The sequence below is a fragment of the Myotis myotis genome, unplaced genomic scaffold (assembly GCF_014108235.1).
Source record: "Myotis myotis isolate mMyoMyo1 unplaced genomic scaffold, mMyoMyo1.p scaffold_m19_p_17, whole genome shotgun sequence".
Lineage (NCBI taxonomy): Eukaryota > Metazoa > Chordata > Mammalia > Chiroptera > Vespertilionidae > Myotis > Myotis myotis.
Window position 1 is genome coordinate 24,652,136 of NW_023416321.1, and position 22,002 is coordinate 24,674,137.

The following is a 22,002-nucleotide window of genomic DNA, read 5'->3' on the forward strand; positions in this document are numbered from 1 at the left end:
TGCACTGGCCTTGGCATGATGTGTCTGGAGCTCCAGGAACAGTGACTGGTCCGTGGGTGCCAGAGTTGGAGCCTCCCCGAGTGGAGGATGTTGGAGCAGGGGCTCTGGAGTTTTGGGGGTGTTTGGGTTGTCTTTGGCTCAGGGGCCCAGCTCTCCAGCCTGGCTGCCTTTTCCCTTCAGGGAGAGAGTGTATTTGGGGTGGAGTGCAACGAGAGGGCTGTGCCAGGTCTGTCTTATGGGTCACAGTGGCAAGTGTGTGTGTGACTGACAGCATGTCACAGGGGAGGAACAAGGTGTGCAGGGAGAAGGGTAGGCTAGACAGAGGCCCAAGGCCGGCCCCAGTTCTGTAGCAAAAGTGCTGGGGGTCTTTGAGCATTTCCTTTTAAACAAAGGGGTTAGAGTTAGATGATACGATCTTCAGAGTCCTCCTGGTTCTGCCACTCTACCATTCCAGTGCTTGTCAGGGCAGTAGTTTCTGTGATATCACTGGTTCCTTGACAGCCGGCAGACGTGTGTGCACATCTTTTGTGTGTGCTTGTGTGCGAGTCTAGGGGTTTGGCCTCCAACCACCGCCTTGGTCTCAGCCCAGGCGCTCACTTCCCTGACCTGAATGTGGTCCTTTTCCAGATCGATTGAAATACGAGTCCCAGAAGTCCAAGTCCAGCAGCGTGGCTGTGGGAAATGACCTTGGCTTCCCCTCTCCTGCCCCAGGTAACCTTGCCTTCCTGGGAGAGAAGCCCCCCGCTGTGCTTTGCATATTTGGAGTTGGGGGTAGGGTGACAAGGTGGGCTGGCAGGAGGGTGCTGTCCCCCCACTGCACTCACTGTGGAGTGAGATGGCCCCTCTACTTAGCAGCCCTGAGTTCTTATAACCAGCAGCTGCTGGAGCCCACAGCCGGGATTGGCTAACGCCCTGGCTGAACTCCTCAGAGGTGTCTGGAACATGGGCAAGAATGGGACACGCCACAACACATAATGTCCATGTGAGGAGGAGGGACAAGAAGGACTCAAGAGACTTCCAAGCCCTGGTCTCTGCCCCAGGGGGAGCTTGTGGAGATACATCTAAGAAATGGGTAGAGCTACCAGCAAAGCTAAGGACACTCTGTTGATTATAGCAAATGCATCGGGAGGAGAACGGCAGGACCAGTCAGGGAAGGGGTTGCTCACTCATTATTCATTCATTCATCTGGTAGTTGGGGAATATCTACCATGGGCCCGACCCTGCTGTTGTATTAGGGGAAGGGAATTTTGAGCTTCATGTGTAAGATGGTGAGAAGCAAGAATTGCCTCAAGAGCGGGCCAGATGCCTCCAGGAGCCCTAAGTGGCTGAAGGAGGGCCGGGGGCGGACAGCAGCCTGTTGGGATGCACAAGCGAGGTCAGGCTGGGAACATGGGGCAGAGAGACCCAGAGGCCCCTGTTCCACACTCAGCACCTGGACTTTGCCAATATATGTGCAGAGTGGCCCTTTGCCAACCAGAGCCCTCCACACACACACAGGCTGCCCGCCTCAGAGACAGAATCCACAGACCTTACATGGTGCGGTGGAGTGGGGGCGGGAAGCAGGGGGCGGGGAGCTCAGCCGATCCCGGCTCGCAGGAGAAAATCCTGTGGAACTGATTCATAAGCAACAGGCTGGAGCTCAGGCCCCACCAGATGTGCATCTGAGGGTTTTAACAGCAGCCTCTGTCCTTGATCCTGAATTAACTATAGACACCAGGGCCGCTGAGATGGATCAGAACGACTCACAGGGGACTTAGGGAACAATGTGACTCGGATTAGCCGAGCGGCAGGGTGGAGGGCAGGGGCCTTCACTCTTCTCTCTAGCTGGCCCTCAGAGGTGCCTCCCCCTTCCAGGAACCAATGACGCCAACCCCGCCGTGTCTGAAGATGCCTTATTCAGGGACAAGTTGAAACACATGGGCAAATGTGAGTCCAGCCCATGTCCCCCTCTCCGATCTTCTCACCCTGGCCCTGTGGCCTCGTGGGTGGGAGGGAGCCACCCGGAATTTTTAATGCAGCCGACTCTTGGTGAACCCAAATGACATTTTAATCGCAGGCTGGCTCCCTCAGCCTTCTTGCCTCATTTCCCTCTGCAGCTGAGTCTGGATACAAATTAGGTTTTAAATCCTCTTGAGCTGTCTGCAGAAAAATCATGTGCTGCACCCGCCCTCACCCCCACACCCTTCCCCCAAGTTTTACTATTCTCTGTGGCTTAGCCGGGCCAGTGGCTTAGCCGGGCCTGAGTGGGGCGGTCTTTGCTAAGCCCACTTTCTGCAGACGAGAGGCCTGCGGGTCCGTGACCTCTTCCCACAAAGTCCTGCCAGCCAGGGCTCGCCTTCCCCTGCCCGCCCCTCCCACCGCTCCACAGACACACACCCATGTGTGAATGAGGCTGCCATCCTCTCAGGCTCCATTTCAAGGAAAATCTGGGATTAGTCACGGAAATCCCAGAACCAACTCTGGAGGTGGCAAGGGGAGGGGGTAGGCGGCGGGAAAGAAAGCCAAGAGGCATTGCCGCTTGTCAAGCTGAGAAGGAATACCTAGATCTGGGGCTGCCAGCTGTCCCTGGTCCAGCTCCCCGTAGCCTGTGCTGCCCCTGCAGGCCAACCCAGGACAGCAGCCTCACTCCCCGAGGGCACCAGCCTGGCGTCACCTCCCCAGCTCCCTGGGCTCCTGGGCCAGCCTGCGCATCTGCCCCGAGCCCTGGTGGGCAGCTCCCTGGTGCTCCCGCTGTTGGCTCACAGGTCTCTCTGCCCGCAGCCACCCGGAGGAAGCTGTTTGAACTGGCCAGGGCCTTCTCGGAGAAGACCAAGATGAGGAAGTCAAAGAGGAAACACTTGTTGAAGCATCAGTCATATCCTTTCTGGCCTGGCCCTGGGGGAGGAGTGGTGGGTCCTAAGGGCACCGGGACCCTGGGCTGGGCTCCCCGAGGCTGCACATTCCCTCAGTCCTGGGCCCGGGCTCTGCAGCCCTCCCCTCTCCCTGAGTCCTGCTGCCAGCCTGCTGCCCCTTCTCTCTGTGCCCATCGCCACCACCATGACCAGGCCTGGGGAGAGGGCCAGCATCCCCCGCCCCCCCTCCTACTGGAGGCTTAGAATTGTCCTGCAGCTTTTGTGCTTTTTGCCTGGAGTAAACGACATCTTGGGAGAAAACATGGTGGTTCCGCTGAAATCAGCAAACCTTTCCCTAGTTTCTCCAGTTGAACTGATCCCCAGATCTCTCTGCTTCATTCCAAGCAGGTTGGCTCTGCTTTCTCACTTTCACTTCCTTGAGTAAAGATAAGGATTTCCCCATTTTTACCCAGGCTTCCATCCATGATTGTCAAATAGGGCCCAGGATATTAGAAGCTGAACAGCCAGAGGGGAACAGGGAGCGAATCGCTTCCCTGTTACCAGAGGGGAGGTAGGGGAGGGTCAGGGCCTGGCTGCCCAGCTGAAAGGAACGGAGTCTGGGGGAGACCTTGAGGGGGGGGTGTTGGGGGATAAGGCTGGTGTGGTGGAAGCTTCCTGAGCTTGGAGCGGGTGGTGGAGGACTAAGGGCAGGGAGTTGGAGTCCTATGGCAGTGCCCACCCATCCCTGGGGCAGTTTTCCTGAATGGCCGGGCAGGCTGGGGGCTGCTGCGTCAACAGCCAATCTCCTGGACGACGTGGAGGGCCACACCTGTGGTAGGCACGGAGGGCAGGGTGGCTTGATCTCGAAGTTGCCTGTGGTCAGTGGCCCTCCAAGAAGAGGGTCTGGGTGTTTCATGGGTGACACACCAAGGATTTTGGGGCGCAGGTGACCCAAAGAAATGGGTCCTCCCACTTAGACCATGTTGCCTCTCCCTTCCTCCCACCCCTGAAAGGGAGCCCCGGCCACACCTCCACCTAGATCTCTACCTGGAGCACAGAGAGCCAGGTGCAGTGTCGGGGGCAGACAGGCTTCAACTTGAGAACCAAGCTCTGGGCAGGTTCCGTCTCTGGGCCCAAGGCCTTTAGCATTCTTCCAGTCCCTCCCAGAGGCCACACGGACAGAAGACACTGCCTCAGAGCCCACTATGCCTCTGAGAGAGGGACCTTCGGTGGTCAGGAGACATCCAGAAACGAGGGCTTGAGGGGCCTTGGAGGTCACTGGATAGTCCCACTTCATAGATGAGGAAACTGAGGGAAAATCTTGTCCAAGGTCGTGGAGCTCAGGGATGGAGCCAGGCTGGCAGACCGGCGTCCTCCTCTGCCCTGTGCCCTGCTGCCTTCTCACCAGACCCACACATCCCCCTCCCCCAGGGGTCAGCATGTGCCCCTGCAAACAAGGGGGGTGCTCTTGCTGGCTGAGCAAGCACCTGCGGGTGGAGGATGAGGCAGCTTCCCTCTGCTTTTCAGATGAAGACTTCCGGGGCAGGCGGCAGGAGGTGCCCAAGGTGGAGGAAGCCCTAAGGGAAGGACAGTAAGAGGTAAGGCCTGGAGCCACAGCTGCCCAGGGCTGCCCGCCCCTCACCCTGGCTGTCTTTGCAGGAGTCCAGAGGCATCAGGAAACTAGATGGGGCGGGCCCTGAGTTTCTTCCCTCCTCGTTGTGGCAGGGGACACGAGCTTCTGTCGGACACTAGTCTTTTGCATTTCTTTTATTTATTTATTTATTTATTTATTTATTTATTTATTTATTTATTTATTTATTTATTTATTTATTGGATGAAAGATAATCATACCTGCCAATGCCAGATGCTGGAGACAGGAAAAAAAAAAAAATCAGCGTTACTCTCCAATAGTTTACAGCCTCGTTGAGAAAACAGTCCAGGACACACACAGCACACTGAGAGGACAGTGTAGAAAAGACAGGGATGGCCCCACCCTGGCCGTGCACACACACAACTCTCCCAATGGCTGCTGGGGTAGCATTTGCCGCAAGCAGGTGAGGAAACAGCCCCTCTCAGGTCAGCTCTGATTCTGGCTGGAGCCCTGGCCGCCGGCTGCTTTTCTTCCTCTCCTCCTGTGCATCCCTGGGGGAGAAAGCAGGGAATGTCACTTCCTCCAGGACTCAGGAGCACCTGTCCCTCTTCCAGCCCCTTCTCCCAGCTGCTGTCCTGTCCCCCTGTTTCTTGAGCTGACGGTGTGGCAGGTATGGCTGTTTTAGGCTTCGCAGGAATACGTGCTACCCTCAGGATAGTTGCGGAGGCGGCAAGGCAAACCAGTGCACAGAGGACACAGCCAGGAAGTTACCAGTGCCCTGTCCCTGCAGCCTGGACGCCTGGCCTCCACATCACCTTTAGTGACTCCCCACCACACCCTCCACCAGGCACTTCCCTCAGGCTTTCCTCACCCACGTTGCTGCACCCACACTTCTCCCTTCTCCAGAAGGCTCCCATAAAGCCATGGGAAAGGCCCGCACCCCCCTCAGTGCTGCTGTCTCCTTCCCATGGGTCCCCGGGGAAAACACGTACAGCCCAAAGCCACTCCCGCACAGGACCGTGCCCATCATTTTTCTCCTGAGTCTTCCAGCTTTTCCCTTTCCAGCTCCTTCCTCAAGTCTGCGCCCTCCTCCTCCCCATCTTAAAAATCACCCAACTTGCAAAAGAGTGGCGTCCTCCTTCACCCACTGCAGGCTGGCAGGCCCTCCCACTCCCTAGAATGGCACCTGCCAGGTCGGGCCTCCTCCTGTGCTGGGTCCTCTGGTGCCCTCTTCTGCAAGCTGTGCCCATCGTCTTTCTTGAAACTGCCCTCCCTTGGTTCCCATGGCCCCAGAACCCTGAGATCTATCTTCTCAGGGTCCTTTTCCGTCTCCCATTACTCCTCCTACTCCCTCAATCGTAGCTCTCCTGGTAGCTCTGCCCTTGACCCTCTTTGAAATCTTCTCACGCCTGCCCTGGCCAGTGTTGCTCAGTAATCAGAGCATCGACCTCACACACCAAAGGGTCCCAGGTTCAATTCCCCATCAAGGGCACATACCCGAGTTGTGGGTTCAATTCCTGGCCCTGGTTGGGGTGCGAGCAGGAGGCAACCAATTGTGTCTCTCATATCGATGTTTCTCTTTCCCTCCCTCCTTTACACTCTCTCTAAAAGTCAATGGGAAAAATATACTCGGGTGAGGATTAACGAGAGAGAAAGAGAGAGAGAGAGAAATCTTTTCACTCGCCATGGCATGGCCACCACCCTCTTTCACAGTAACAGTAATGCTGTTGTGCATTTGGCTCCAAAATCTGAATCTCCATCTCAGCTCCGTAATCCCAGCCATGCCCACGATTGTCTTTCTAGCTCTAGATGTCCACGCACTGAAGGCCCATCTCTCCCCCTGACTTCCCCACGTCATTTCTCTTACTTTTTCCTTCTCATCACCCGGCTAACAGCCACTGGTCTCTTCACCGCCCCTACTCTGTTCACTCCATCCCGGAGCACTTTAGTTCATTTGTCCTTGCTCTCTGCGTGGGTCTTCTGAGTCCTAAAGGTTTATGAACTCCTCAGGCTGGTATGTGGGGCCTCTGAATTCTGACCCCCATTTACTTTTCTGCTGCTACAGAGGCTTCTAGTCTGGCTCATCTGAGCTCCTACTATATCACAGGGGGCTGGGCACCTCACCTCCTCTCAGCCCTCCCATTCAGCGGCTTCCCCCGGAATTCTAGTCCCCCACTCCATCTCTAGCTGTCAGAGTCCCTGGTGTTCTGTCAGTTGGACCATTTCTAGGAGCTTGGATGTGTGTGTGTGTGTGTGTGTGTGTGTGTCCAGGCAGAGTTCCAAGGCTGACACAGTCCTCAGAGGAAGGAGAGGGTTTCTGTCTTTGGTAGCTTCTGCCCAAAACCATCTCTCCAGGAACCAGTGGTGAAGGACCACGGGGCTTCACCGGAAAAGGCTTCCCCATCCCTTCTCCTTACCAGATGACAGTTCCTCCTCGCTGGAGATGATCTGACCGGTGGAGTCAGCCGGAGAGCAATACCGGCCCCCAGTTGAAGAGCCTAGCTGCAGCCGGACAGACGGACAGATGGTGCTTGAGTACCGAGGCCCAGCGATTCTCCGGCCACAGTCCAGCCGAGCCACTGCCACTTTCAATGGGACTTAGAACTTCGGAGTTGCATGCTGTGATTGGAGGAAGGACCTGGAAGGAGGGGTGGGGGGCGGGTACGGGAGGGTGGTGATTGGCCAACCAGGGCCCCTTTTGTAGCCAGGCTGTTCTATGGGCAATGAGTGGAAATGCAGGATCCAAATCCCTTCTTTAAAAAAAAAAAAAAAAATCCAGAAACAGGCAAAGGTGGGAGCGCCACAAAGGGCAGGATGACCCTCCCAGAGGCTCTTGGGCCTGATGGTGGAGCCCCCGCCTCCCAGCCTTTCCTGTCACCCCTGCTGGGCCACAGACACTGCCTGATCCCCTACCCCATCCCCAGCTCCCTCTGGGCACTTGAGCCCTTCAGTCCCACTGTCTTCTATGGCACAGCCCCTGCACAGGGTGCCAGGAGGGAGAGCCCTGGGCAGTCACCGGGCCCCCTCTGAGGGGTGATGAGCCACTAAAGAGAGGCATCTGCTGACTACCCTGCCTGGCCCCTCAGGCTGCCTCCTTAGGGACTGGCACGACCCCCAGCAGGGATGGGGAGGGTGGCGCCCCGGAGCTGGAGGACCCTGGTTAGGCAGGAGTAGTGTGGGGCAAGGGGTCCAGGCTGTCGGTCCGGGTGGGAGCGCCTGGGGCAGAAGGGCTTGCTGGGTGCCCCTTGTCGAGAGCCCAAGATCCAGGTGAATGATCCCAGGAGGAACAGGAGAACTCCGCTTCTGCGAACCTTACCCGGCGTCGACCACTGCCAATGGGAGGGATGAGAGCGCGCCGACCTCTCCTCTGGGGAGACGGGAATCCTGGGCAGCCCGGGGTGTGAGTCACCTCCTCTCCCCACCCCGCCCCTGACTGTGGAAGCAGCCCAGCCGCGCGGGGGCTGGGAGTGCGAGAGCCAAGCTTTTGCGGGGCCGGGTGGCCTCAAGTCACCCCGAGATGGTGAGGGCGTGGCGGGCGCTCAGGACCGCAGGCGGAGGCGACCCGCCATCGCACCCCTTTCCTTCCGCGTCCCGAGGTGCGGGAGGGGCCGGGCGCGCCACCGCGGCTGCACGTGACCACGTTTGGAAGTTGGGGTGCAAGCCTTCCCAGACGAGGGCGCCCAGGCCCCGCAGCCCGCGCCCCAGCCGGACCTGACCCGAACCTGACCCCGAGGGGCTGAGGCGGGCCCCTGGGCTGTGGTCCTGGCCACGCTCTGAGCTGGAACCCTGCGCACCGCGGGGGAGCTCCGGCCCCGCGTCTGTGTGTTGCTTTATTAGTGTTTTCCTTTTCCTTTTTTTCCTACGTGTGGGTTTTCTCTTGGGGCTGTTTCTTAGAATTCCTGTAATAAAGACTCGGTGTTCTCTTGGTGCTCTGATGTGGCCGGCCACGTGCGCTGCACCCTCTCTTCCCGTCCCGCAGCGTTTGGGCCGGGAGCGTCGCGCCGGTGCGCCGTCTGCCTGGGGCCCGTTAAGCCGCAGCGTCTGTAAGAGCTGAAGGCTCGGACCCGGCACTGCTCTCACGAGGTGACACTTGCCGCCCGCTGGCTTTGCTCTGCGAGGCGGCCTCCCCCGCCCTCCCCAGCCGGGAAAGCAACCCGCTGGCTGATAGGCGAAGGAAACCGACAGGAAAGCCAGCCCCCAGCCACAGGCCAGCTTGTCACCTCCTTAGATAAACAGAACGCTGGAGAAAAGGCCGGATTGGAGGCTGCAGGGATGTTCAGTCTCAGACTTCAAAGCGCCCGCAGACATCTTCCAGGTCAAATACCTCGTTTCCCCCACTCCCAGCTCAGCTGGACCAGCTCCCAGGCCAGGGAGCTCACCGCCAGGGAGGAGGCGGGTGCCTTTCCGGACGGGGCAGTTCTCAGCGTTAAAAAGTTCTTCGCGTGTGGAGCCCAGAGGCCTCCCGTGGCTTCCACCTGCACATCTTATTTCTGGGCCCCCGTCCCCCAGGCCAAGGCCACCACTCTCCCCCGATGCCATGTTTGAGCTGAGTGACCCCACCCTCTCCTTCGGGACAAACCACGCAGGCTCCTCCCCTCCCTACAAAGAGGTTCTCCCCCGCCCTCCTAGACGGAGGTGGGCTTGTAGATTGGTGTACCGGGGCAGCTGGTGGCGGGCCAAACCTGCTGTTTGGATCTGGACAAACCAAGATTACCCTCTAACCTCAGCTCTGTACATTCGTTGCTGATAGCCCGGGACCAGTGTAATCCCTGCCACAAAGCCGCAGCACTAGGACTGTATTAGAAGTGACAGTTCTCAGTCCCACCCCAGTCCTACCGAACCAGCAACTCTGGGCGTGCAGCCCAACAACCGGTGGTGCAATGTATACAAAGTTTGGGAGCCATGGTGCCAGGCCAGGAGATAGTACTGGCTTCACAATAGAATTGCCTGAGTAATTAAAAAAAAAAAAAAAAAGTCCTGATGCTCAGTACCCCAGACCAGTGAAATCGACAAGCATGGGTTAGTCACTTTGAAAACTCCTCCAGCAATTCAGGTTGGCCATCAAATTGGAGGACCGGCGCACTAAGCAGTCCGTTAGGTGTCTCGTGTTAGCCCAATTAACCTTGCCCCGTAAATGGCCGCTTTACAGATGACGTAATGACAGTTCAGAAAGGTTAAATAACTTCCCCAACATCCCAGAGCTAGCGAGGTGGGAAGCAGATTCCTAGGCCTGGCTCCATCCCCTACACCTCTGCCGTTCCAAGTGTGCCCTGTGGGCCAGCAGCACTGACGTCACTGGGAGCTGTTAGACATGCATGTAGTCCGGCCCCACGCCAGAGCGCCTGAACCTGAACCTGGGATGGACCCTCACAAGCCCTCCCCAGGCTCTGCTACATGCTCACGTGTGAGGACCATAGTTCTACAGCCTTGCCACTCAAAGCTTGGTCTGTGGACCGGCAGGATCAGTATCATCGGGAGCTTGTTAGAAACACAGAATTGCAGAGTCTACCCCAACCCTACTGAACTAGCATGTGCATTTCAACAAAAATTCACCAGGTGACTTGCACGTGCAGCAAGACTTGAGGAACACTATTCTAGAACACTGGTCCTCTGACACGTGGGGCCCATTCCCAGAGACTCTGGTTTAATTGCTTTGGGATTTAGCCTGGGAATCAGATTGGAAGAGCTTCTCAGATGATTCGAATATGCAGCAAAGTTTGAGAACCACTCACCATTTGCCTATTAGCGTAGATGAGAATGAGAGTGATTGGATTGGAACCACAGAGGAGGGCGTAGGGAGAGAAGGCAAAGAAAGCTCACCGAATCCAACAGGAGTGCAGGAGAGGAAGCCTCTGTCCATGATGGGCAGTGCGTATAGGTCCCAGGAAGGAGCTGGGCTGGGACAGATGACCACCCAGCCATCTGCCCTCACACACCATGCTCACCTGCAGATCCCGGGCTCGTGGTAAGCACAAGGTGATACTCACCGATTTATCTCCTGCAAAAATGCTGAGCCAGGCTATCTGGAGCAGGGGTCCTCAAACTACGGCCCACGGGCCACATGCAAATACAAATATCTTATTTGTTCCCATTTTGTTTTTTTACTTCAAAATAAGATATGTGCAGTGTGCATAGGAATTTGTTCATAGTTTTTTTTTAAACTATAGTCCGGTCCTCCAACGGTCTGAGGGACAGTGAACTGGCCCCCTGTTTAAAAAGTTTGAGGACCCCTGATCTGGAGTCTGGTCCAGCCGGTGTCCCTCCCCTTTTGTATGCTTTGCTGTCCCTAGGGTTCAGCCCCAACTTGAGGGGAGGTCATGAAATCTGGAGAACACTGTGCCCAGAAAACCTGGCCTGGTGGTTATTACCAGGTTTGGGTCTCAATCCTCCCGCTGTTCTTTGAGGCACCTGGTAGGGGGTTGAGGTTGGAGGAAAGGCAGGAGAAGAACTTGGTTGGTAAAAGGCAGGCAAAGTGTGGGATGATGAAGATGAGAGCCGATTACGAGTGCTTACTGTATGCTAGTCACTTTTCTGGTGCTTTAAGTGTTATTTTCCCTAGTCCCCATCGATTATATAAAAATCAATGGTATTACTCCCATTTCACAGATCAGGAAACTGAGTCACAGAAATGTTAACATCATCCTTGGTAAGTGGTAGTACCTGGATTTGAACCCTGGCAGCTGAACTCTAGAACTGGTGCCTAAACACTAAACTATATATTGGGGTGGGGGAACAGGTGGTAAGATCTAGAATGCCTGCATAGGTGCAATTTGTGGATCACAGAAAGGTCCCCCTGTCTAAACATATCTCCATAGTGATACATGACCCTAGTGTGGCCGGAACTCACCTATTAATCATTCTTTATCTGGTTTAGAAAACAATCTCTTATCATTTCCATTAAATGGAAAATATGCTACTGAAAGAGAAGCACATGAACTCCTTTTGCCCTTTTATCACAGCATAGATTAATTTGTTGGATTAGCTGGCTGGGGCAGCTGGAGGAAAATTTGGAAATTTCTGATGAGTGAGGCAGGAGAGGGGGTAGAGGGGACTGTGTAAATCTACTGCCACCTGGTGGTTATCTCTCACAAGTGTCAGTCGCTGGCCACTGAGAGGCCAAACATCATTTTTTTCAGAAGGAAGATGTGAGTACCTCTTTGGCCTGAGCCAAACAAAGGGAATTTACTCTGTCCACATGTCTTATATTTTGTAAAATTTGCAAAACAAAGATTTTTTTTTCTTAAAAGGGCCACTAAGATTATACAAGCTTCAGGCCCCACATAACCAGCATTTCCCATGCTTGTCATTTCTGGAGAGTAGATGGTCACAATTCCTTATCAGGTCAAAAGGATTATTCCAGGGACTCTGAACTAAAGAGCTGGGAAGCTCAGTACAAACTCAGCACGAGTCTGCCTTGCTATAATCTTGCTTTTTAAAGTGTGGTCTGTGGATATGGTCACCATTGACATTAACCTTAGAAATGCCAGGGTTCGGCTTGGCCCGTGTGGCTCAGTTGGTTGAGCGTGGTCTCATGCACCAGGAGGTCGCAGGTCTGGGTTTGGGCTTGATCCCCTGTAGCGGGTGTGTAGGAGGCAGCTGGTAGAAGTTTCTCATCAGTATTTCTCTTTCTCTCCCTTCCTCTCTCCCTCTCTCTCTCCCTCTCCTCCCTTTCTCTCTCTGAAATCAATAAAAACATATATTTTTTAAAAAGGAGAAATGCAGATTTCAGTCCTTACTCCAGACCCACTGAGTCAGAATCTGTGTTTCCCAAGAACCCCAGGAAGTTCAGGTGCACATTAAAGATTGAGCTGCTTTGCCTTTCACAAGAAAAGAAGGGCCCACACCACACCAGCCCAGAACTGCCTGCCTTCAAGGGTCCCCACCCGCTGGGAAAACTCCAGCAGAGTGATTTCAATAATAAAAGGCCAGAGTGTTGCTCCAGCTGGGATACTCCAGCTCCTGTTTCCTTGGCTACAAAAGGAGTCACAGGCATACAGACCTCCCAGGGCAGGTGTAGGTCTCTACCGTGCCTCTCTCTCCTCTGCCTGAACTCATTCTCCTTGGGGGCAGAGCTGCTGTTTGCTGAAGAAATGAATGGGCAGCCATGTGAAAATGTCTTGCAAATTGCTAGGTGTGATTTAATTGTAGGTGTGATTCAATAAATTGTGATTTATTGCTCTTAAGCATCATGGAATGGTCAGAAATCATTATCACTCCTATTGAGTAGTTACTATGCAGCAGCACTGCTCTAAGCACTCTGCAGGTGTTAACCCACTGACGCCTCACACCAAGGCTATATGGTGGGTGCTATGATTATGCCCATTTTACAGATGACAAAGTTGAGGCCCAGAGGTTTGTAAAAGAGATCTGTCCATCAGTGAGGCACAGAGGACAGCCAGAACTGGAAATGCCCACGTGCAGGGTTATTTCCATTCAATCACAGCTTTGGGTAAGACCTCCAGGAAAGAGGGCTGGATGTGAGTAAGCAGCAAGGGAGAACTGAGCTGGCTGCATCTTCATTTATTCTAATTTAGCTTTATTCCGTCCATGCTGTTCGCTAGAAAACACTTTCGAAGAGCCAGCTCTGAGCCAAGCACCAGACTGGGTGTGAGAGGCAGAGATAAGAGCCCTGATTCCTGCGCTCAGAGAGGCCCAGTTAGATAGATGCAGACAAGTAAACAGTTACAACACCAAATTGTGAGAGAGATAAGCTGAGGGAGGGAGGGAGCAGGTCCTGGGGACACAGTCACCCAGTCTGGCTGAGTGTCTGCAGCCTGGAGGTGAAATACCTTCCGAATACCTTCCTCCTTGCCCGAATCCTCCTGTTCCTTGATTGTGTGGAATATATACGATCGCTTCCCTCCTCTTTGAAAGCAACAGCTGATTCCCCCTGATCCTGGCTTTCTGCCAAAGGCGAGTAGCAATATTAATGATTTCATCAATATGCTGGGATTTCCACTTACCAAAGCTGTTCTGCTATTGGGGATGCTCTTCCTCTTTTTGTCAGACAAACTCCCAGGGGCATTATTTACAAAGATGTGGGCAGAGTGTAGGGAAGCCACAAGGGATGGCCTAGACTCCAAGGCTAGTAACGGAGGGGCACAGTTTGCTGTGTCTAAGTCTGAAGGGACAAGGGAGGAACAGTGACTGGAACCTGGTGAGAGAGAGCTGTGTGGTGGGAGCTGGGACTTTGTGTTCCTGGACTGTGCGGGGAGGGGTTCAGGGGAGCAGATTTTGGCTTCACTCTCCTGCTTCCTTCCAGTCCCCTGCCAAAGCCTCCCACTGGCACTACCAACTGGAACTCAACTAGAAACAGAGGGCAAGGGGCTGGGGGATACAGTCCATACAAGTCAGCCTCCTGGGACACAGGACAGGGAGAAGGGTACAGCGTACCTGTGGATCTAGGTGGGCGAATGAACTTACCAATGTTATGGGTTTTCCAATGTTATGGGCTGAATGGCGCCCCTCAAAAATTCTCATGTTGAAGTCCTAGCCCCCAGCGCCTCAGGGTGTAACTGTGTTTGGAGACAGAATCTTTCGAGAAAATTCTTGCTTTGAAATTCCTCCCCTATTGAGGGTTTGGGCCTTTGGGGTTCCTCCCTGAACATGGAATAAACCCTTCTCATTCCTTAGCGGCGGTAACTGCAGTGGCCTCCGGGGGGCAGGCCTGAGTGGGAGAAGGGAAGTGTGTCTGTGGCCTGGGCTGACAACTAGCTCTGATTTGGACGGAATTAGAAAGTTGTTATGAGGCCTGGGAAGACTATATTTAGCTGGGAGTGTGCTTGCTCTCCCTCCAGCACAGCCTTCTAGACCCTCCCAGGACTGGGGGACGGGAGCTCCACACTCAGCCCAGTGGCCAGAGCTGTGTTCTCTCTTCTCTGTTCCAAAGGGCCGTGAGGCAGCAGTGACACACACCTCTCAGTTCAGTCCTGGGCCTCGCATCACCCTGTCCCCTGCTGTTGGGGTCAGTTTTGCCTGATCTCCTCTGCCCACCAGTCTCCAGCTTGAGGCCTGGCTGAGGAGGCAGTGTGGAGCTCCGGGAAGGGCCCCGGCTGGGCTGGAAGCCTGGCTGTGTCAGTTACCTATCAGACAAGTGACTTAACTCCCTCAGGCTTCACTTTCTAATCTATAAATAAGATAATAGCCACCTAGCGGGTGGGTGTGTGGATTCAGTAAGATAACACAACCAGCACTGACTACTCATCACACATTCCCTGCCTCCTCCTCGCCAGCCTCCCACAGAGCAGGGAGACTGGCATAACCGGATGCCCTTTCTTGCTGACAAAGACGATGGGCTCCTGGGAGACATCTTATGTGTATGTGACTCAAAGGTTCAAATATAATTACAAACTCTTGACAGGTCAAGCTCTGAGGGATAAATAAAGAAAAAAATTCTCCCGTCCCCTCCTGCAGTTGTACTAGGAGTAAAATTCACAGCCTTCTGTGACCTTCCACACGTTTCTATCCTCCTACAAACACATACACTGCAAAGCATTTTCTTTTGTCTTTTCACAGGTTAGGGTCCCCCTAAAGGGGTTTCTCTGAAACTTCCTTTTTCATTTAACTGTAAATCATGGGCATGCATCTAGGTCAGCGGTTCTCAACCTGTGGGTCCCGACACCTTTGGGGGTCGAACGACCCTTTCATAGGGGTCGCCTAAGACCATCGGAAAACACATAGATAATTACATACTGTTTTTGTGATTCATCACTATGCTTTAATTATGTTCAGTATGTAACAATGAAAGTACATCCTGCATATCAGATATTTACATGACGATTCATAACAGTAGCAAAATTACAGTTATGAAGTAGCAACGAAAATAATTTTATGGTTGGGGGTCACCACAACATGAGGAACTGTATCAAAGGGTCGCGGCATTAGGAAGGTTGAGAACCACTGATCTAGGTAAATATATATGAAACTAAGTCGTTTAATAGCTGCATAGAATTCCATAGAATATATGAAGCATGATTTTCCAGCCATTTCCCATTAGCCACACTTATTACGATTGCCACCACAAACAATGCTGCAAATGACGATCCCTGCACAAATATCCCCATGAAATTGTGCTTTAATTTCTATGGGGGTGCTGTACCCAAAGTATGGTTATTGGGCCAAAAGATAACCCTGACAGGTGACTTTCCCCAGGTTATTCATTTTCCTTCTTGGAATTTGTTCCGCACACTCTTACTTTTCAAGCTCCAAGGAGGAGCTAGGTAGCAACGCCTCCTCCGGGGGTGGAAACATTAGCTGCTGTCAGCATCCTCATTAGCACGGATGCAGGTGGCGCCGCGGGGCCCAAGGGTTCAGTGGGGAGCGCTAAACAACAGGAGCCGGAGGCTTGGGCTCCCTGTGACCCTGGGCAAGTGCCTCCCCTCCCGGGACCTCGGTTTCCTTTTGCGTCGTCTGTGACTTCAACCAAAACAGGCACAGGTGGGGCCTGGTGCTGGAGACCTCCTGGGGGCTCCCCTAGGATGTGGGCTGCGTCTCCCACCTCACACCGGCCCACTGCGGGGTCCCACCTAAGAGGAGTGGCCTCCCTGGCCCGACAGGCTAATGCAGCCACTAGCAGTGGTTCTCAACCTTCTGGCCCTTTAAAGACAGTTCCTCATGTTGTGACCCAACCATAAAATTATTTTCGTTGTTACTTCATAACTGTAATGTTGCTACTATTATGAATCGTCATGTAAATATCTGATATGCAGGATGGTCTTAGGCGACCCCTGTGAAAGGGTCGATCGACCGCCAAAGGGGTCGCGACCCACAGGTTGAGAACCGCTGCACTAGCGTCAATCCCTACCCTAGATCGGTCATTTACAGCTTCTGCCCGGCTTTGGCTCGCTCCCTCCCTTTCGGCTCGGCTGTCGAGTGCTCCTGTCTGAACCTGCCAAGTAGCCGAGAAGCGCGCCAGTTCGGCCAATCCTTTGCTTCTGCCTGGCTCCGCCCTAGATCCGCCGCTCGGCCAGCAACTTCGCCTCCTTTGCCGGCGGCTGGCGCTTCCGGTTCCGGTAGCCGCTAACCGCGCTGGGTCGGAGGCTCCGGCCATGGCGGGCAGCCGGCTGGAAACGGTGGGCAGCATTTTCTCGCGGTGCGTGCTCGGAGTCGGGATGGGCTGAGGGTGTCCCCCCACCCCCGCGCGGGGGCTCCGCTTGGGTGGGTGTGAGCGAGGCATGCTCCAGGGTGCGGTGTCTGCGCGGGGGAGGCCTTCAGTGCTCTCTCCTGCTTCCGAACGGTTGTGGTGGAGGATGTCACTCCTTGACCTTCTTGTCTTCCACGTTCAAGATCGCACCGCTCCCTTCCCCGAGCGGAGGGCTCTGGGAAGAGGCGGCCGGGTCTGGCTGAGCCGTCTGTGTATGTGACGTGACGGCAACGGGGCGAGGAAGTGGGCCGCGCTCGCGGGTGTAGAAGGAAGGGCCTCCCCCCCCCCGAGCTCGGTTAGGCCGGCTGGGAGTATGGAACTGCCTTACCTGTAGGTGGGGACACCCTGCTCCGCCTCCTTTCGGCTCCGTGATCTCCTGATGTCCCTCCCAGGCTGTGGCCAGACTGATTGAGGCGGTTGTAACGGGCTGACCTTCCTTATTTTCCTTCCTTAAGGACTCGGGACCTCATGCGGGCTGGGGTCCTGAAGGAGAAGCCCCTCTGGTTCGACATATATCAGGCCTTCCCCCCGCTGAGGGAGCCGGTCTTCCGGAGGCCCCTCCTGCGATACGGCAAAGCCAAAGCTCCCATCCAGGACATCTTCTACCACGAGGACCTGATTAGAGCGTGAGCCAGAGGGTGCGCGGGGGGTGCGAGAGGAGAGGTTTAGACAGTGAGTGCGGGCTTGCCCTATGGAAGTCTTGTACATTGAGCACAACGAGGGAATCAATTCCCTCCCCCATGTGAGAGGGACAGGAGCTCTGAGAAGTAGAATATGGAGTCCAGCCATTGCCTGATCGTTGCAGTTACTCGTTTCTGCACATCTGTTTTGCATCAGGCACCTGCTAAGCACTTAACAAACGTCTTTCTTGGCCCGACTCTAACCCTGCAAGGCAGGCATCCTTCTCTCCGTTTTAGTCACGTGGCCTCTGAGCCTTACAGAGGCAGCAAACTGGGAGGTACTGACAAAGCCCTTTCCCTCAAATACTTGCCAGCTAGTGTTATGCCGGGGATTGGTATGGTTCTTTTCTGTTGAATGTTAAGATCAGAGGTTGTGCCTGACTGAAGTTAATACATGTTCCTTGTCCTTACCCCTATTCCTGGATGTAAGAAAAACAGAATTTATAGTTATATTCTCTATGGAAGTCCAGGCGCCTTTCATTTGAGGGTGTTTTTCCTCCCCACACAACACTCCTTTGAGGTAGGAAAACAAGTATGTTCTTGTTCTACTTGGAAATTTTCAGGATAGGCCACAAGATCTTTGGGGTATTAAGTACTTTTTCAACATTTTTTTCTGCTCAGGTGCATTGGATGCACGTGGTCAGCATGCTTTCCAGGTTCATTTATACATGAACATAATTTATGTGATAGGACAATGTGGAATATTTTATAGCTCTCTCTCTCTTACTACTATCAATGCCAAAATAATAACACCTTGTATTTAAATAGTTTTTGAATATTTATCTTTGCGGCTTTTGGGTGGGGGGTGATTGTGTTTTATATTTTTAAGAACTTATAACAACAAAATAAATTCTAGAGGTATCAAAACCTAGATGTAAAAAAGTGAAATCACAAAAGTACTAGAAGAAAACATGGGAGAACTTTACAAATAGTCTGAGTGATTAAGACCTTTCTAAGAATGACATAAAACCCAGAAGCCATAAATGAAAATATTAAAATTTTCTGCATAAAGAATGTACCATAAGCAAAATAAAAAACTCAGCCTATATACTGGGGAAAAAATTTGCAGCATGTATGACAAAAGGCTAATATCTTATTTTTACTGCTATAAAGTTTGCATATAAGTCAGTAAGAAAAAGACCACCAAATGGAAATCAGCAAAGACATGGACAGGTTGCAGAAAAGGAAATTGGGTTTGCTTTTAAACATGACAAGATACTCAGTCTGTTTCACAAGAAAAGACAAGACTACCATGAGTTATAATTTTTACCTATCAAATTGACAAAGACCATAAAGTTGGAAAATATAATTTGGTCAGGGGAAATAGGCATTGTCATATACTACTGGTGTGAGTGTAAATTGGCACAAATGCTTTGGAAAGCATTTTGGCAATTGCTCATACTTTGACCTAATACCATGTTTATGAATTTATTCCACAAACTTATTTGCACAATGCACTAAGAAATAAATTGCAGTACTGTCTAGAATAGCAAAGGACTAGAAATAATCTACGTGCATTGATTTAAAATGACCTCTAAGAAATATTAAGTTAAAAAAAGGCAAGATAGGAAATAGTGCTTACAATCCTTGAGGTTAAACAATGTGGCTGGAAATGGAATGATAGATGCCTATATGCGTGTATATTAGTGGAATATTCCTGGATGGATACACAAGCAGCTGGGTAGTGTTACTTCCTGGGAAGGGAACTGGGGAGTTGGGGTGCAGAGGTGAGGAGGAATGTCCCTTTTCCCTGGATGCCTTTGTGTAACATTTGGCGTATTTACCATGTGCATGCACCACTTAAAGACAAAACCCAAAAATTGTTAGGCTTGGGCTGTGTAGGTGATGTTATAATGAACTCCTCAGGGCCTAGCAGTTATTTCCTGGTTTGTTCTTGGCCATGATCTATAATTGGAGACTTATATGGTGCTGTTTGTGTTTCCCAGGAAATTTTATTCAACCTATGGATCTGGTCAAAAAGCTTTTGATCTGTTCAACCCAAACTTCAAGTCTACCTGTCAACGGTAAGCCATTTTATAAACCCTAGGGGAGTTATTTTTTTATTTTTAAGAATTTAGTTATCAGCTTGAGAAGTTTTGTTGAACTGTAATAGAGAATAATGTTCCTATAAGGAGGTCTGTTAAGGGAATGCTTGACACTGAGTAACAGCATGTTTTGACAACTCTCAGTATACAGACCTAAGACGTGACTGCTTGGAATTCCAGGTTTGTGGAGAAGTACTTAGAGCTACAGAAACTTGGAGAAACAGATGAAGAGAAATTATTTGTGGAAGCAGGGAAGGCTTTATTGGCAGAAGGTGTCATTTTAAGACGAGTAGGAGAAGCAAGGGCTGTGAGTATTTTATTATCAAAATTGTTATGAGGATTAGTTGTCTTCTTGTCAGAGGTTAAAAGGAGGCTTGGTTTTCTTTCCCCAACCTCGGCTCATGTTCCTGAACTCCAGGTCCAATACTTTTAGAATCTACTGGAGTTTTGTGGTTATGACTGAGACTTGGAACAAGTGAGTTGTCATTAGGGCTTTTGAAATTGTGCCTCTGTAGAGATTTTTATCATGTTTTTGTTTGTTTAGAACAGAATTTGACCTGAAATATTATTTTTTTAAAAATCTTTATTGAAAGTATTATATATGTCTCCCCCTTCCCCCCCATTGACCTCTTCTAGCCTGCCCTCACCCTGACCTGAAATATTAATGTTAAATTTTTGAGTCGTGATAGAATGTGCCTAAATCATATAGCTTCAGCCAAATACTTGAGTGAAAATAACATCTTTGTGACATACTTCTGTCTGGTCTTCTAAGCAACAGGACAGTAGTCACGTTTCCTTGAAATCTGAACCCACGGGTGTCAAACTCCAAACTTTGTTGGAAAAAATCCAGCCTCTGAAGGAAGTGCAACAGGACCAGCATTTGGAGGCACCAGAAGAGCAGTCGAAAGGCCCCTCACCTCCCTGAAGAACTTGTATACCACGTGTACTGACATACAAACTGTGCTCACTGGATGAATGTTGAACTGTTTTCAACAGTTAAGCTGTGTAAATGTTTCTGGATCTCGAAGGCATTATGTTTGCCGTCTTTTAGTTCCTGTTGCTAGATTGTCATAAAGCTCAGTATCATGCTTTGAAAGAAGCAGTTATGTGAACTTTTATGTTAGGACGCTCTTCAATAAAGAATTCCTTAGCTGCTTATAATGTAAATTTACTTTAACATTGTAAATAGCACTAAGAAACCTTTATAAGCGCCGTTTGAATGGGACTCATGCTGAGCAGGTTTGCTTGGGTTTTAGTGTTAACATGTGGCTGGCGCCCTGGCTGGTATAGCGCCGTTGAGCATCATTCTGCGCATGGAAAGCTTGGCAGTGTGATTCCCGATCAGGGCTCGATCCCCGGGATCCTAGGGGGTGTGCAGAAGGCAGCCGTTCCATGTGTTGCTCTCACATCGATGTTTCTCTCCCTCTCCCTTCCTCTCTCACAAAAAGTTAATAAAAAAATCTTTAAAAAAACAACATGTGGGCTGGCTGTTTCTTATTCTCTGGTATGTTTCTCTTCTCTGGATCCATCAGACTTTTACTTATACATATAATGTGGCTCTTGGTCGGTTGTTTCTATGTGCAGATAATCTTCGTACTTGCTGCTATGGAACTATTGACCTTCAACTTGAGAGGCCAACCTGACTTATGCTTTGTGGTAAGAGTGAGAACCGATCAGTGAAAATAGCCAAAGGCCAAAACTATAACTTTAATCTCATGGATTGGCTCTGCTGGAGACAATTAGCACAGGCCTACACATAGTAGGCTTTGTTGAATGATTACATCCAGCTCAAGACTGAATCCAGATGCGTCTCTTGGATTGCCAAGAGGGAGCCAGCCAATTCAGATGATGCTCTCCACCGGCCTCCCTGGTGTCAAGGAGCCCGGCTGGTGTGCCTCGGTGGTTGAGTGTTGACCCATGAACCCGGTTGGGACACATGCCTGGGTTTCGGGCTCAGTCCCTGGTGGGGGGCGTGCGGGAGGCAGCTGATCGATGATTTTCTCTCATCATGGATGTTTTTATCTTCCTCTGAAAAAGTAAAAAATAGTAAGTGGCATATTGCTCTGAGATTGTCCCCTTTGCATTTGTGATCAAGCTGAGTAGGAGAAGTGGTTTTCAGCTACTAGTAATAAACTGCTTCAGCAATTTCTTATTTTAAAACCTGTTTAGATTTTCTACCCTGTGTTCTTTGTGTACAATCACTTCTGTCTCCTGGTAGACGAAGGGTGGGGCACACATCTCAGCCTGTACACCTCCTGGCACATGGGTGCTCAGATAATGGAAGGTGAGTGTGACTACGTGAGGCAAAAGCAATTTTCAGCCACATTGCTTCCCCCACTGCCCCTTCCCCAACCTTTATCTCTGCAATTCTTCTTGCTTTGGGAATGCTTCAGTTTTAGGTGGGGCAGCACATTTCACCCATTCGAAAGCAGGCAGCCATTGGTTTCAATGCCAGGCCAGACCTTGGGAGGAGGACTTAGCAGGTGGAGGAGATGGTTCTGTTCAAAGGAACAGTCAGGGGTCACTCATTACTTCTCTAAACTTGATGATTCTGGGGCTTAATGGGCAGTTTCTTATTTTTTAAATTAACTGCAATACCATTTGTAACAATATCAATAGGAAATATATAATAATCTGAGAGCCCTAACCGGTTTGGCTCAGTGGATAGAGCGTCGGCCTGTGGACTGAAAGGTCCCAGGTTCGATTCCGGCCA

The 22,002-nt window shown here is 51.7% G+C and overlaps 2 protein-coding genes and 1 pseudogene across 5 annotated transcripts in view; all 3 read left to right on the forward strand.

The window, feature by feature from the left end:
• Positions 1 to 7,221, forward strand: part of CUEDC1 (CUE domain containing 1) — a 74,544-nt gene extending 67,323 nt beyond the window's left edge. The window contains exons 6-11 of one of the 2 annotated variants that reach the window (XM_036341223.1): positions 628 to 711; positions 1,855 to 1,926; positions 2,761 to 2,854; positions 3,607 to 3,665; positions 4,359 to 4,429; positions 6,778 to 7,221. In XM_036341223.1, the coding sequence (XP_036197116.1) occupies positions 628 to 711; positions 1,855 to 1,926; positions 2,761 to 2,854; positions 3,607 to 3,665; positions 4,359 to 4,426 (377 nt within the window). In that variant the 3' untranslated portion in view covers positions 4,427 to 4,429; positions 6,778 to 7,221. The remainder of the gene's footprint in view (positions 1 to 627; positions 712 to 1,854; positions 1,927 to 2,760; positions 2,855 to 3,606; positions 3,666 to 4,358; positions 4,430 to 6,777) is intronic. The other variant, XM_036341222.1, reaches the window with a different exon arrangement.
• Positions 7,222 to 7,458: 237 nt separating this feature from the next.
• LOC118671985 lies at positions 7,459 to 9,378 on the forward strand (annotated as a pseudogene).
• Positions 9,379 to 16,356: 6,978 nt separating this feature from the next.
• Positions 16,357 to 20,447, forward strand: MRPS23 (mitochondrial ribosomal protein S23). 3 transcript variants are annotated; one of them, XM_036341529.1, is made up of 5 exons: positions 16,357 to 16,513; positions 17,020 to 17,190; positions 19,191 to 19,268; positions 19,470 to 19,596; positions 20,068 to 20,447. In XM_036341529.1, exons 1-5 carry the CDS (start codon positions 16,470 to 16,472, stop codon positions 20,212 to 20,214), a joined length of 567 nt encoding a protein of 188 aa, XP_036197422.1. In that variant the 5' UTR covers positions 16,357 to 16,469; the 3' UTR covers positions 20,215 to 20,447. The 3 variants fall into 3 exon arrangements, with proteins under 3 accessions (XP_036197422.1, XP_036197421.1, XP_036197423.1); XM_036341528.1 differs by having other exon boundaries at positions 16,358 to 16,513; positions 20,062 to 20,447; XM_036341530.1 differs by having other exon boundaries at positions 16,379 to 16,493; positions 20,062 to 20,447.
• The last annotated feature ends 1,555 nt before the right edge of the window (positions 20,448 to 22,002 follow it).

Excerpts from the sequence above, each read along its gene's own strand:
- MRPS23 (XM_036341528.1), top strand. The coding sequence starts at position 16,470 with ATGGCGGGCAGCCGGCTGGAAACGGTGGGCAGCATTTTCTCGCG. Across the intron at positions 17,191-19,190 it reads CACGAGGACCTGATTAGAGC|GAAATTTTATTCAACCTATG; the intron begins GTGAGCCAGAGG and ends TGTGTTTCCCAG. Across the intron at positions 19,269-19,469 it reads TTCAAGTCTACCTGTCAACG|GTTTGTGGAGAAGTACTTAG; the intron begins GTAAGCCATTTT and ends TTGGAATTCCAG.